Source organism: Salvelinus namaycush, chromosome 21, assembly GCF_016432855.1.
Source record: "Salvelinus namaycush isolate Seneca chromosome 21, SaNama_1.0, whole genome shotgun sequence".
NCBI classification, from domain to species: Eukaryota; Metazoa; Chordata; class Actinopteri; order Salmoniformes; family Salmonidae; genus Salvelinus; species Salvelinus namaycush.
This window is the reverse complement of record NC_052327.1, coordinates 52,554,846-52,570,005: the sequence shown is the minus strand read 5'-3', so window position 1 is coordinate 52,570,005 and position 15,160 is coordinate 52,554,846. Positions and strand designations below refer to the sequence as shown.

The 15,160-nt window shown below is 40.0% G+C and overlaps 2 protein-coding genes and 1 non-coding gene across 5 annotated transcripts; 2 read left to right on the top strand and 1 right to left on the bottom strand.

Moving 5' to 3' along the window:
* The first annotated feature begins 313 nt into the window (after positions 1–313).
* LOC120066490 (small nuclear ribonucleoprotein F-like) lies at positions 314–4,708 on the top strand. Of its 2 annotated transcripts, XM_039017897.1 has the most exons (4): positions 314–436; positions 1,971–2,096; positions 2,381–2,445; positions 4,438–4,708. In XM_039017897.1, the coding sequence occupies exons 1-4, from the start codon at positions 434–436 to the stop codon at positions 4,505–4,507; spliced, it is 264 nt and encodes an 87-aa protein (XP_038873825.1). In that variant the 5' UTR covers positions 314–433; the 3' UTR covers positions 4,508–4,708. The 2 variants fall into 2 exon arrangements, with proteins under 2 accessions (XP_038873825.1, XP_038873823.1); XM_039017895.1 differs by lacking the exon at positions 314–436 and having other exon boundaries at positions 1,900–2,096.
* A 1,667-nt stretch (positions 4,709–6,375) lies between these two features.
* Positions 6,376–15,118, bottom strand: LOC120066489 (cilia- and flagella-associated protein 100-like). Of its 2 annotated transcripts, XM_039017893.1 has the most exons (16): positions 12,922–15,118; positions 12,767–12,835; positions 12,600–12,665; positions 12,177–12,268; positions 11,826–11,988; positions 11,485–11,552; positions 11,110–11,273; positions 10,511–10,591; positions 9,858–10,036; positions 9,576–9,657; positions 9,358–9,451; positions 8,877–9,028; positions 8,470–8,605; positions 7,413–7,615; positions 6,876–6,969; positions 6,376–6,627 (listed from the first exon to the last, which is right to left on the bottom strand). In XM_039017893.1, exons 1-16 carry the CDS (start codon positions 13,049–13,051, stop codon positions 6,517–6,519), a joined length of 1,884 nt encoding a protein of 627 aa, XP_038873821.1. In that variant the 5' UTR covers positions 13,052–15,118; the 3' UTR covers positions 6,376–6,516. The 2 variants fall into 2 exon arrangements, with proteins under 2 accessions (XP_038873821.1, XP_038873822.1); XM_039017894.1 differs by having other exon boundaries at positions 12,767–15,118.
* Positions 10,372–10,461, top strand: trnay-gua. The gene is given in 2 exon segments: positions 10,372–10,408; positions 10,426–10,461. It is a non-coding gene; the product is annotated as a tRNA-Tyr (tRNA).
* Positions 15,119–15,160: the final 42 nt, after the last annotated feature.

Below are 15,160 nucleotides of genomic sequence, written 5' to 3'. Positions count from 1 at the left end.
AATCACTGACAATGGTGTTGGCTACTTCAATCCATTTGAGAACATTACCTCCTAGTGGTCACAACTGGATCTGCAACTGCTGTTGTCTAGCCCGGCGAGCAAGAGAGACTATATTGTATCAAGTATCTGATTGTAACACTGTGACTGAAACTGTTTCATTAAAATTGCAACAATGTAACAAGTTCGGCGATAAATATTTTGGCTACATCGAATCTTTCCCGCAAATTTGGGCTCCGCACGGAGAAGAGACTTGACTGGAGTAGAAAATTCCCGTCTGTTCTTCTCTCCGGTTCTGTGGCCAATCAGGATGAACAATTACAAAAACTGAACCAATCACAGTGCTGTTTTGTACGGAACAGAGTTCAGAGTTCACCACTACTTCCTGTATCCAATAACGGCGTGCAATCGTCGTTGAAGCTCATACAGAATCAAAATGGTAAATATTCTAGACTATATTATGAGGTGTTTGATGAGGATTGGTAATATATGTAGTGAACGTCCAGGCTATCATAGCTAACTACTCAAATGCAAGTTTTCATAAATTCGCATTATGCGCCTTTGTTGTGATTATCCAACTAGCTAGCTACGGTAGCTAGTTAGAGTGGTAAGATGTACTTTGTTGTGCTTTGCACTGTATGTGAAAGGCTAGTTTGATTATCTAAGTAGCTAGCTGTGAGATGCAGCTGTAGTGTGTTTGGGTCCTGGATGCTGGTTGTCTGAAAGCCATGGGATATTTAAGCAATAAGGCCCGAGGGGGTGTGGCATACAGTATATACCACGGCTAAGGGTTGTTTTCAGCACGACGCAACGAGGAGTGCCTGGACACAGCCCTTAGCCGTGGTATATTGGCCATATATCACAAACCCCAGAGGTGCCTTATTGCTATTATAAACTGGTTACCAATGTAATTAGAGAAGTAAAAATAAACGTTTTGTCATACCCGTGGTATACAGTCTGATATACAATGGCTGTCAGCCAATCAGCATTCAGGGCTCGAACCACCCAGTTTATAATAGACCATATACCATGGGTATGACAAAAATGTGTATTTAATGCTCTAATTACATTGGTAACCAGTTTATAATAGCAATAAGGCACCTCTGGGGTTTGTGATATATGGCCAATATACCACGGCTAAGGGCTGTGTCCACATCCCCTCGTGCATTATTGCTGAAATATAACCACTTAATTATCATTAATATTATGACTATAATATAATTAAGCAATAAGGCCTGAGGAGGTGTGATATATGGCCAATATACCAAATCAAAGAACTTTGTCACATGCACCGAATACAACAGGTGTAGAAATGCTTACTTACAAGTCCTTAACCAACAGTGCAGTTCACGAAAGAGTTAAGAAAATATTTACCAAATAAACTAAAGTAAAAAAAAATATTAAAGGCTATATACATGGGGTACCAGTACAGAGTCAATTTGCGATGTACAGGTTAGTCGAGGTAATTTGCAGCCACAACTGACACCAAGGAACTTGAAACTCTAGAGGGAGAGGTTGTTGTCCTGGTACCACACTGCCAAGTATCTGACCACCTCCCTATATGCTGTCTCATCGTTGTCGGTGATCAGGCCTACCACTGTTGTGTCGTCAGCGAACTTAATGATGGTGTTGGAGTCGTGTTTGGCCACGCAGTCGTGGGGTGAACAAGGAACACAAGAGGGGACTAAGCACACACCCCTGAGGGGCACCAGTGTAGAGGATCAGCGTGGCAGACGTGTTTTTGCCTACCCTTACCACCTGGGGGCGGCACATCAGTAAGTCCAGGATCCAGTTGCAGAGAGAGGTGTTCAGTCCCAGGGTCCTTTGCTTAGTGATGAGCTTCGTGGGCACTAGGGTGTTGAACGCTGAGCTGTAGTCAATGAACAACACTCTCATGTAGGTGTTCCTTTTGTCCAATAATATCTGCTAAATATATGTATGTGACCAATAACATGTGAATAATGTCATTTCAGAGTTTACCACTGAATCCCAAACCGTTCCTGAACGGTCTGACTGGCAAGCCCGTGATGGTGAAGCTGAAGTGGGGCATGGAATACAAAGGATACCTGGTGTCCGTGGACAGCTACATGAACATGCAGGTAGGTGTGTGTGTGTGTGTGTGTGTGTGTGTGTGTGGACCAGAAAGATGCATACAGTATAATATGTGAAAACATCACATCAATGCATAATTCCCTACAGCTGGAATCCCTCATGTGCAAACAGTTGCATCTAGAGAGAGCTTGCCCATCTGAATCTCTAGCTATATGGCTCTGGTTGCATCACTATGAGCCATTCATTTAGTTTGATTAAAACAGGTGTACATTTTGTACAGCATTCATATCAATTTATAACATCTAACAATATATTGTCTCTGATTTTATAGTTGGCCAACACTGAAGAGTATGTGGATGGAGCATTGGCTGGTCACCTAGGAGAAGTGCTCGTCAGGTAAGTTCAGTGGAATACTCTTTTATTTACTTGTACTTCGCAGAGTTCATGATTAAACACATTAGCCTGGTCTCAGATCTGTTTGTGCTGTCTTGACAACTCCTATGCTCATGGATTGGAGTAACGATAATCAAATGAGTTGCAAGACAGCACAAACAGATCTGGGACCAGTTTACACACATAAAGGGCTTTGAGAAAGTATTTCACAACCCCTTGACTTTTTTCCCACATTTTGTTTTTCCAGCCTGAATTAAACATGTATTACATTGAGATGATGTCACTGGCTTGCACACGATACTCCGTGATGTCAAAGTGGAATTATGTTTGTAGACTTTTTTTTTTACAAATGTAAAAAATAAAAAAAATAAATGAAAAGCTGAAATGTCTTGAGTCAATAAGTATTCAACTTCTTTGTTATGGAAACGCCTAAATTAGTTCAGGGATAAACATGTGCTTAACAAGTCACATAAAAAGTTGCATGGACTCATCTCTGTACCCCACACATACAATTATTTGTAAGTCGATTAGTGAATTTCAAACAATGACTCAACCACAAAGACCACAGAGGTTTTCCAATGCCTCGCAAAGAAGGGCACCTCTTGGTATATGGGTAAAAACAAAAAAAGCAGACATTGAAGGTCTTTTTGAGCATGGTGAATAGTCTATTAATTACACTTTGGGTGGTATATCCATACACCCAGTCACTACAAAGATACAGGCATCCTTCCTAACTCAGTTGCTGGAGAGGAAGGAAACTGCTCAGGGATTTCACCATGAGGCCAATGGTGACTAAAACTGTTACCAAGTTTAAATGCTGTAATAGGAGAAAACATTCAAGTTGCTCCACAATAATAACCTAAATGACAGTGAAAAGAAGGAAGCCTGTACATAATAAAACATGCATCCTGTTTGCAATAAGGAAATAAAATAAAACTGCTAAAAATGTGACAAAGAAATGCACTTTGTCCTGAATACAAAGCCTTATGTTTGGGGAAAATCCAATACAACACATTACTGAGTACCACTCTTCATATTTTCAAGCATGGTGGTAGCTGCATCATGTTATGGGTATGCTCGTCATTGACAAGGACTAGGGAGTTTTTTTAGGATAAAATATAGAGCTAATCACAGGAAAAATCCTAGAGGAAAACCTGGTTCAGTCCGCTTTCCAACAGACACTGGGAGACCAATTCACCTTTCAGCAGGACAATAACCTAAAACACAAGGTCAAAATATACACGAGTTGCTTACCAAGACAACATTGAATGTTCCTGGGTGGCCTAGTTACAGTTTTGACTTAAATCGTCTTGAAAATCTATGGTAAGACTTGAAAAAGGCTATCTGGCAATGATCAACAACCAACTTGACAGAACTTGAAGAATTTAAAAAATAATATGCAAATATTGTACAATCCTGGTGTGCAAAGCTCTTAGACTTACCCAGAAAGACTCACAGCTGTAATCACTCTTAGACTTACCCAGAAAGACTCACAGCTGTAATCACTCTTAGACTTACCCAGAAAGACTCACAGCTGTAATCACTCTTAGACTTACCCAGAAAGACTCACAGCTGTAATCACTCTTAGACTTACCCAGAAAGACTCACAGCTGTAATCACTCTTAGACTTACCCAGAAAGACTCACAGCTGTAATTGCTGCCAAAGGTGATTCTAACATGCATTGACTCCTCGGTGTGAATACTTATGTAAATTAGAGATTTCATTTTCAATAAATTAGCAAAAAAAAATCTCTAAACATGTTTTCACTTTGTCATCATGGTAGTGTGTGTAGATGGGTGAAGGGGAACAAAATATATTTTGAATTCAGGCTGTAACACAACAAAATGTGGAATAAGTCAAAGGTTGTGAATACTTTCTGATAGCACTGTATCTCCAATTTTTAATTGCAGAATTAGCACAATGTTTAATCATTTCCTTTGACATACCAGCCCACGGTGAGCTAACAGTACCCTATTTTTTTCCCCTCCACACAGATGCAACAATGTCTTGTTCATTAGAGGGGTAGAAGAGGAGGAAGAGGATGGTGAAATGAAAGACGTTTGAAAGATGCATGCTACTGCAAGCTTCTTTTTGGTGTCTGGTTGCTAATCTTGTTTGCTGATTTGTTGCCATGTTTTATGAAAATGTCTCGTTTTGAAAACATCTGAGAAGCAGTTGTCTTTTTTTATATGATGTTGAAGCAAGTTGTTGTGCCCCTTTTGAGCACAAGGATAATAAAATTGTGCATATTGCACTTTTCAGTAATATCTTGTATGGCATTATTTTGTGCAATTAACCTACTTTCTATCTGTAAATTATCATATTTAGGAAACAATAACAGAATATACTAAGGTAAAAATAACTGATTTTTATTTATAAAGTATACAGTACATTTAATTAACAATCTAACTGTTGTATAGCATTAGATAATATTGTATAGGCCAAATCAGTGAGTGAATCTAAATGCTCCTTGGTGACCTGGGCTAATTGAAATATAGACCTAATGTACAGTACCAGTCAAAGGTTTGGACACCTACTCCTTCCAGGGTTTTTATTTTTTATATTTTCTACATTGTAGATTAATAATGAAGACATCAACTATGAAATAACACATATGGAATCATATAGTAACCCCCAAAAAAGTGTTAAATCAAAATATATTTTAGATTCTTCAAAGTAGCCACCCTTCGCCTTGACAGCTTTGCACACTCTTGGCATTCTCTCAACCAATTTCATGTAGTCACCTGGAATGCATTTCAATTAACAGGTGTGCCTTGTTAATTTGTGAAATGTCTTTCCTTAATGCATTTGAGCCATTCAGTTCTGTTGTGACAAGGTAGGGGTGGTAGACAGAAGATAGCCCTATTTGGTAAAACACCAAGTCCATATTATGGCAAGAACAGCTCAAATAAGCAAAGAGAAACGACAGTCCATTACTTTAAGACATGAAGGTCAGTCAATACAGAACATTTCAAGAACTTTGAAAGTTTCTTCCAGTGCAGTTGCAAAAACCAACAAGCGCTATGAAAAAACTGACTGCCACAGGAAAGGAAGACCCAGAGTTTCCTCTGCTGCAGAGGATAAGCTCATTAGAGTTACCAGCCTCAAATGGCAGCCCAAATAAATGCTTCAGAGTTCAAGTAACAGACACAATTCAACATCAACTGTTCAGAGGAGACTGAGTGAATCAGGCCTTCATGGTCAAATTGCTGCAAAGAAACCACTACTAAAGGACACCAAGAAGAAGAGACTTGCTTTGGCCAAGAAACACGAGCAATGGACATTAGACCGGTGGAAATCTCCTTTGGTGTGATGAGTCCAAATTTGAGATTTTTGGTTCCAACCGCTGTGTCTTTGTGAGAAGCAGAGTAGGTGAACGGATGATCTCCACATGGGTGGTTCCCACCGTGAAGCATGGAGGTGGTGTGATGTTGCTTTGCTGGTGCAACTGTCAGTGATTTATTTAGAATTCAAGGCACACTTAACCAGCATGGCTATCACAGCATTCTGCAGCGATACACCTTCCCATCTGATTTGCGCTTAGTGGGACTATCATTTGTTTTTCAACAGAACAATGACCCAACACACCTCTAGGCTGTGTAAGGGCTATTTGACCAAGAATAGAGAGTGATGGAGTGCTGCATCCGATGACTTGGCCTCCACAATCATCCGACCTCAACCCAATTGAGATGGTTTCAGATTAGTTGGACCGCAGAGTGAAGGAAAAGCAGCCAACAAATGCTTAGCATATGTGGAAACTCCTTCAAGATTGTTTGAAAAGCATTCCAGGTGAAGCTGGTTGAGAGAATGCCAAGAGTGTGCAAAGCTTTCATCAAGGCAAAGAGTGGCTACTTTGAAGAATCTAAAATATAGATTTGTTTAACACTTTTTGGGTTACTACATGATTCCATGTGTTATTTCATCGTTTTGATGTCTTCAGAAAATATATATATATTTTTTTAAATAAGAAAAACCCTTGAATGAGTAGGCGTGTCCAAACTTTTGATTGGTACTGTATACAAAAGCTCATTTAAAATCAGTCACTGTCTGTGAATACTGATGGTTTAAAATAATCAGGCAAAGAAGTACAAGGCGTCTTCTTGCTCTCTAGTGGTCAACGCGTGCGTCTTGTCCTTCTTCTTGATCTCTGATGGCTCCGATCGTGGCATCAGCCTTCTGCCCGTCTACAAGCCAGAGAAAACAGGATAAATGGAGACTGGCTGTGTATCAAACTGTCTGTTACAGTTCTGTAATATTAGGTGTCATTGCAAAGGCATTTGGTCCTGGAGAAGCATGTTTCATCAATGCAAAGGTAGATACTGTATTCTAGGTTGATTCTCTATGCCCACCAGTCTATATTTACTCAAACTGTATTATAGCAATTGATATGTGTCCTGTTTGTTGCACAGTTTGACACACTGACTACACTAACCCTCTTCTTGCTGTCAGAGGTGGCTCTCTCCAGAGCCATTCGGAGTCTCTCCTCTTGGTGGTGTTTCTTCATCAACAGCTTCTCCTCACGCATCCTGAAAGGAGATTAGAGGGTTGGGAGCATTATTGTCAAGACGGCACAACAGCCTTTTATAGCCTTCTTCCTGAGATTGCTGAGGAAGTTTGGGATAATGAATACTCTGGTCAACTTCTACCGCTGGCCGCACAATTGAGAGCATTCATCCTGAATGTGCATTACAGTGTGGTATGTTGTTGGCAACTATTAATTAATCAATCACATTTATTTTATAAAGACCTTTTTACACCAGAAGTTGTCACAAAGGTTGCGTTTACTCAGGCAGACCAATTCTGATGTTTTACCCAATTATTGGCAAAATAGATGATCTGATTGGTCAAAAGAACAATTAGTGTGGGGGAAAAAATACCAGAATTGGACTGCCTGTGTAAACGCAGCCAAAGAGCTTTACGGTTACTCGTTGGTGTATGACCGCAAAGAGCTGTGAGGAAGGACACACACTTGATCCTCTTCTCCTTCTCCCTCTGGGTGCGGACGGTGTCAATGTTGTCCGGGGGCAGCGTCTCCAGTCGGTCCATAACTTCCTGCATTCTGCTCTCGATGTTGGCCAGCATGTGAAGAGTGCTGATATTGGAGTCCACCTCTCCCACACACACCCTGTACACTTCCTTCACCTTCTTGCGCAGCACATTGAGCATCACATCCTGTGATAAAGGAAGAGGTGAAATTGACTACGAAATGGTTTAATCTTAATTTTGGGCGTATTCGTAAATTCACTCTACACCGATTTCAGAGCACTCGTCTGAGTGTGCCAGAGCACAGAATAACAGATTCATTTACGAACGCTCAACACCCGTTGAATATGGCAGTTGTCAGTAAAAAAGCACAATGAAAATGTTGCCAGCAGCACAGTTACAGTCACCAACGCTTTGGATAACATGAAAACAGCCTAACCAGCTCTGCTAGGGAGAGTAAAATGGTCAGAGTGAGGTGTTCTCTCATTTGTGTCTGGAAGTAGCTAGAAAGCTAGCCAACGTTAGCTAGTTAGCCAGTTAGCCAGTTAGCTTGGGTGCTTGACTGCCGTTGAGGTCAGAGCGCTCGGATCAACCCTACTCCTCGGCCAGAGCTTCCAGTGTGCACTCTGAACGCTTTGAGAGTGAAACGCTCTGAATTTACTAATAGACAATCTGACAACAACCTGAGTTTACTAATAGACAATCTGACAACAACCTGAGTTTACGAATGCCCAGAGCGCATTCTGAGCACACTCTGGCACTCCAGATTGAATTTACAACACAACATGTATTTCCTTTGAATTCTTGCATCCTCTTTCCTAGTCTCCCTCTCAAAATGCAGTGGGAGGAAAAGGTCTGGGGAGATTGAGGTACCTTTGGATCTTCTTCTCTGATGCATTTTAGGAAGTAGACCAATGAATCAATCAGCCAATCAAAGGCGTCCATGTAACCTGCTGTTGCAATTTTGTCACCGAGAGTGATGCCGATCATCAAACGCGCTCATCCATTGGGCCTGCAGCAACGACGTGGACAATAGTACTAACCTGTTTGTCAGCTCTGTACTCTCCATAGGAGAAGATCCTGGACTTGAGCTCCAGCTCAGAGGTCTTCTCCTCCTCCCTCTGGATGGTGTTCTTCAGGATGTCTACCTGCTGCAGCAAGATCCGTGCCTCACTGTTCCTGTACATTACACACGTAAATAAACACACACCACATGCTGTTAGCACACACACACATCTGCTAGGGATGACACCTGGCTCGTGTTTATTAGGCATGAAATTAACTGAATTAAAAAAAGGTGGAGTTGCCCAAGGAGACCATGGACTCGTCAATAAGAAACACTCATCTTGGTTTCTGTGGCATGCTCTGAGGAACACAGCGCTGTGGTATTCCGGAGAGGACTTGATTCAAATAGGGAGTATAACAGCATAGATTATGTGCCCTTCCTTACATTCTTTCCTGTGTCAACAGGATGGTTTTGCTGATCTCATCCATGACCTCCTCTGTTTCCTGGAAGTTCTGGATGTAGGACAGGTTCTGCTCCTCCAGATCAGTCAGCAAATTCAGCATGTCCCTGGGGTTGGAGTAACAGAACTCTGGCTCCTTGGAGGAGAGGAGCCACAGCAGAGAACAAAATGGAAGAGTTAATGATAACACATATGTCTGGTCCCAGTCGGATCGGTTTGTGCTGTCTTCAACCCAAGTAAACCCAGTTTCCTTGTCTTCATTTATGAATAGGGTTTACCCACTTATTACGGTAGTTAGAAACGTTATTTATGTATGTTTTTTTGCATTAGGGGGTTTGCTAAATTTACCTCCGGTTTACCCAAAATGTTTAACCACTACCCTGGTTGGTTACATAGATTATGTCATCAAACACACCAAAACTCAAGATGGTTCATTAATAAAAAACAGAAACGTTTAATCCATACCTCGTCACTGTCTGAGGTCTCTGCTGTCTCTGGCACCTCAGGGATGGTGGACCCCTGTCTCTCCTGGTGGTGAAGTATGCTGCTGACTTTGCCACTGACAGGGGACAATCAAATGCACATAGTAGCACTGAACTATTTTCAATTTTACTTGATCAATTACATTGATTGATTTTATGATATAATCCACACACAAACATATATGTTCCCCATCCTCTTACCTTTTGTTTTGATGTTTTATCTGAGAATGTTTTGTGACTCTTGAATTGCGTCTGGCATACGCTGGACCTTTTTTATTTTCGTCTTGGAATCAGGAAAATAATACAAAATGTCAGACTTCTGTCAATAGATTTAATCCACCAACGTGGATTAACTCTAATCCTAGATTTAATTTAAACCATTTTGCTGCAACCCACCCTTTTAGCCTACTATTGCGTATTTCCTATTGCACACATTTTTATCATTCTCAAATAAATCCAAGGAAAGTATTTAAACTCCCATACCTTTGACCGATGAAGGAAGACAGAAAATGTTTGTATTATCTCTCTCCCTCTGCTTGGTTGCTCTCCTGTCCTCCATCTTGCGCTTCTGTTCCTCGCGCCACTCCAAGGGTCCGACCGCCATGAGAAACGTTTTGTAGGTCTGGTACTCCTTCAGGATTTCTTGATACTTTGAGATGTCGCTAAAGGGGATATGCTTGCATTATGTGGGATGACATTTACTACCACTGAAAAAAACACATGTCGACTCCACCCCACTCCCCAATGGAAATGAATGAGTTCAGCGCGATGGCGGCGTGTTCTCTAAACACTAGCCTAGCTAACGCGCATGCTAGCTCATCCATTCTGAAAAAACTTCACGTGGTTAGGTAGTTTTCACTACTACATTAGTCAAATATGTTCAAACCGAGCAGCGTTACTAGGGGGAAAAATACTGAAAATATGAAATATTTCACAACTGTCGAGTTCCTCTAATGGCATCTTTAAATTCCCTGTTTTTTCCATGTTATTCAGCGTCCCTTCGATAGCTCAGTTGGTAGAGCGGAGGACTGTAGTTGGTATCAAAGCTGAAATCCTTAGGTCGCTGGTTCAAATCCGGCTCGAAGGAGACACATTTTTATATTTTCATTTCTAGTATAGCGTACATGATACAGTACCTTTTCATCGCCATCATTTGTACTGTTACTTTTTTAATTTCTGCTGTTTTCTCCATTTTCATCATAGTCTCTTTCTCTGCCCTGGAAAGAAATATAACAGAATATACATGTGATGTTTTTATTTAAATTAAATAAAAATAAATGTATTGTTCACATACACGTGTTTAGCAGACGTTATTGCGGATGTAGCGTAATGCTTGTGTTTCTATCCCTTGACAGTGCAGTAATATCTAACAAGTAATATCTAACAATTTCACAATATATACCCAATACACACAAATCTAAGTAAAGGAATGTTATTAAGAATATATACATATTTGGACAAGCAATGTCAGAGCGGCATAGACTAAGATACAGTAGAATAGTATATAATACAGTATATACATATGAGATGGTAATGATTAACTTATTGTAACATTGTGCATTTACCATGATCTACCTGTGGTGGACCTATCATGAATAAATTAACTAACTACTGTAACTATTACTGTAAACTACTGGTTATTTGTCAATCGGGTAGCTAGAGATATTTTAAAAGCTAATACAAAATCATGTGTAGGCTACTATTTATTGGTAATAATAATGATAGGCCTACTAACAACTTGACAGCTTCCACTGAGCTCTGGTCGTTTTCCTTGATGAACTTTTCAAAGGCGACCGAGTCCTGTTCCAGATGTTTCTCAGCATGTCTGATCAACTGAAGCTCTATCACCGTGTCCTTCTCCAGCTTCTTGATGGTGTCTTGCTTCACTGACAGAGAGTACTATAGAGACATGGATAGAGAGAGAGCCTGGAATTCCTTAAAACCTACTGTAGAGATGATGTCTCTTCTACATCAGAAATGAGGGCTTTTTAAAAAATTCATATTGAATTGAAATGAAATTGGCTTTGCATAACTACGACACTGCAGGTTTGATTGAATTCATTACACCTAGCCACAGCTTATGTTACATTTTAGACCATAATTGTTTTACCTGCTGCATAAACTTTTCTCGCTGTTTAGACAAGTAGTCCCTAATGTTCTCCCTCTCTTGACTACAACCTGAAAAACGACAAGAGATAATCTGGTCAACACTCTGTTAAAACATTGATGTATGTTCCTTTATTGTGACTGCTGTCTAAGTCCAATAATTTAAATTAAATAATGATAGATACTCCTATAATAAAATATATAGTAGACTATACTTTTATCATAGGTGTACCTATTATACAATCATCTAAATTATAGGACCCAGACAGCAATGCAAATACATTCATATTTAGATAATTAAAATGTAAATTTTGATTCTAGACTGTTGTCTGTCATACACAGTACTTTTAGTGACCACAGTGGCCCATGTTGTTTTTTCCCGTCTGCATTTCTCTGGTTCGGGGATTGTGTCTTCCACAGCACTCCTCATAGGGGCGGAGCGGCACCTGAGTCGGGACAGGTAGGTACTCTTCATCTGGGTCGGCAGGCTGCTGAAGAACTTCTTCTCCTGAGAGAGAGAGCGAGAGCGAGATTTGCAAAATGGTATTCCTGTAATCACTTGATAGGCTCACAGGCCTCGATCTGAAGACCCGGCATACTGTGGTAATCATGGCTCAGATTCTTTTTATTATTTTCTAATATAGTCTAGAGATGGATGCATAAAAGTCCCCGAGGGTATTACAGTAGCCTACGTACTTGTTGTTTGATTACAGAGTCCATCTCTCTCTTTTTGAAGATGTTACGATCCATTGGAAGCACAAACGGGTTGTTAGCTTTTCTGTCGTCATCTGCATATCAGAGATAAGAAAAACATGTCTCCATCGCTGGTGTGTATTCATTAAACCATTGGTTCTCAAACCTCTCCTCGGGGATACCCAACCATTCCATGTATTGGATCTATTCCAGAGCTAGCACACCTGATTCAATTGGTCAACTAATAATCATGCCCTTTGACTAGGGCAATCAGGTGAGCTAGTTCAGGCCCACAACAAAATGGTTAAATGTCTAGGGGTCCCCAAAGAGAGTTTTGAGAAACATGCAATAATAACATTATCATGAAAGTAAGAACAATGACATTTGCCATTGTTCAATTATTTGCATGCATATGTTAAGTGTTACCTGTACTATTTCTTGATTTCAGCCAGACTGTATCCAATGTTGGCTTTGCAGTCTCCTCGAGACTTTCTGTAAGAAGTTAGATGTTTATTTGTTTGTTATTCATAATAAACGTTTTAGTCACAGTTAAAATCACCCATAAATTGTATATTTGTCCTCAAATTAAATACCTGCCATTCCACGCCTTCTCCTTAAGAGGTATTCAGCATCAGGAGTGTGTTTGGGAGAACTTATCTTCACTGAAAGAACATAAATGGTATCATAACATGTCGACAAATAAAGCTTATATATAGAAAAACTAACATCTGTTTAAATGTTGGCTTACCTTTCTTTATATCAGGCATGCTCAAAGGGGAGCGAAGAGGGGAGTGAATGTCCATTCCTAGTTTGTGTTCAGAATAGGTACTATAACTTACAATAATTAATATCTGAGGGAATGAAATATAACAAATCATTTTGAGTTTGCAGTCAAAAATAGTGACTACTTTTATTGTCTAAATAATCAATTGCCTACATCTTATAATTTTGCATTTGTTAGAATGTGAATCTGATGTTGCTATTCAGATCACAGTGTTCAGAAACACATGTTCTGTGCAGGATATTGTTGTTTACAGAATGGGGTCTAATGCCTGAATCCCTGGTTTTATCTCTGTCCACTTGCCTGAAATGTTTTCTCAATAGCTTTCTGGGGTGAAATGTCTAATGTCTAATTTGTTCCAATCTCTGGGTAAATGAGGCTAAAATGAGCGGTGCGCGTTTCAAATGTAAACAACTCACGCAATATTGCGCACTGTAGTTATGTAGTTCATTACAAAAGAATGTCAGGGAAATATTGATTCCATTCACTGAAGCACGAGTTCGCTCATGGCGTCTTTCAACATTTTCGATGTAAAGTATTTAAATCCATTAGTTTATTTATAGATACATACATAGGCCTATATAATGTTTGATTATTTACAGATACAATTTTTTTTTTTTATGTCTACAGAATTGTTTAACTTCAACTGAATCGTCTATCGCCACCATCAATCAAAGTGTATATGTCAAGTACACAGGATACAGCAGGTGTAAACAGTGCAGTGAAATGCTCACTTGCACGCTTTTCCTCAACAATACACTAAGTCCTTTGTAGCTCAGTTGGGTTCATGGCAAAATGGACCACCCATAAGTAAAATGTATTGTAATGAAACAGCAGGGAGCAGGTCTCGAACCCTCGACCTTCTAGCCCGAGGTCCGGCGCGCTATCGACTGTGCCGCAAAAGCATGTTCGTGCGGCAGAATCGATTTCCGCGCTTACAAACCCAGGGTCGTTACACTATGTACGCAAATCGTCTAATGGCATAGTCTTCTATTAGATTCTATCAGAAAGAAAAACACAGTTAAGTCCATCGTTACAACAGTACGCCTACATTTTATGTACGCCTCATTAAATTAAATCCAGTGGCAATTTACCAGTGTGGTTACATTACCTCCTGTCATGTAAATACACAATCGGAATGTGATCACGCTCAATGGGGTGAAATGGGAGGGGGGTAGTTTCTCTCCATGCCCCAATGAAATGGCTTGGCACCGCATTTTCTTGTACAGTAGCAGCATACAGGAACTTATCGATTTGTTCCTTTGCATTTCTCAGAAAATGCATTACATAGCCTCTGTGTTTGACAGTTGGCCCCTAGCGTTTCTTTTGAAGTAGGCCTATATGTTCTTAGTCTGAATGCCAGTCTCTTTAGCTAACGTTTCACTCCTTATCACTTCAATTCAATTCAATTCAAGGGGCTTTATTGGCATGGGAAACAAGTGTTAACATTGCCTATCACATTGCTTATCACTTCCTTGTCAATGCCAAAGAGACTGACCTTTCAGCAATCTCAACGTCCTTGCGCTGGATTTACGGCGGAGTTGCTCATTGGTTGTTGTAAATAACGTGAATATTTTCCATGACAACATGTGGAGCCTCGAAAATATAATTGCAATTTATAACAAAGTCAAAAACAACCATTTAGCTGTTAGCTAGGCACGTTGTTGTATTTTGAGACTAAAGACGTTTTGTGGTTGGAATTGCAGTATGTATTTAGTTTGAGAATTTAGAAGTGAGCTAGCAAATTTTGACAGACTGGTTTTAGCAACATGTTCTGTGGAGAAAAAGTGAGTTTCATTATTTACATAATCGTTGTGATAGGACGATAGCTGTGTGAGTGATCGAATCAGGATCAAATCCTCTGTTCTCATCGAGCTCATTAATGATATAACGTTTATATTTGAAGATGGCAGAAACTAAGACCAGTCCCCTGGCACATCACATGGGTACAGGGAGTGGATTAGGTAAAGAGACTGGTACCCAGGCTAGCTTGTTCTACCACCAACTCCCAAATCCACTTTAGCGAGGGCGTGGTAAAAATTCAGTTGTTGGAAATTCATTGTAGAATTTCAATGGGAACAGTTTAATGCATATTCCACAATAATTATGATCATGTTATTAGCACTTTATTCAGTGCTAAAATGTAAAGGATGCAACCTATTTTGCATAAACATGCAGAATACAGTGTGCACATGTAGGCCTTATG

Bases quoted from the DNA above. Each gene is read 5' to 3' on its own strand.
- LOC120066490 (XM_039017895.1), top strand. From the start codon at position 1,959: ATGTCATTTCAGAGTTTACCACTGAATCCCAAACCGTTCCTGAACGGT. The intron at 2,097-2,380 runs GTAGGTGTGTGT...CTGATTTTATAG, and splicing joins ACAGCTACATGAACATGCAG to TTGGCCAACACTGAAGAGTA. The intron at 2,446-4,437 runs GTAAGTTCAGTG...CCCTCCACACAG, and splicing joins CTAGGAGAAGTGCTCGTCAG to ATGCAACAATGTCTTGTTCA.
- LOC120066489 (XM_039017893.1), bottom strand. From the start codon at position 13,051: ATGATTTGTTATATTTCATTCCCTCAGATATTAATTATTGTAAGTTAT. The intron at 11,989-12,176 runs GTACGTAGGCTA...TCTCTCTCTCAG, and splicing joins ACTCTGTAATCAAACAACAA to GAGAAGAAGTTCTTCAGCAG. The intron at 9,658-9,857 runs GTATGGGAGTTT...CCTGATTCCAAG, and splicing joins TCTTCCTTCATCGGTCAAAG to ACGAAAATAAAAAAGGTCCA.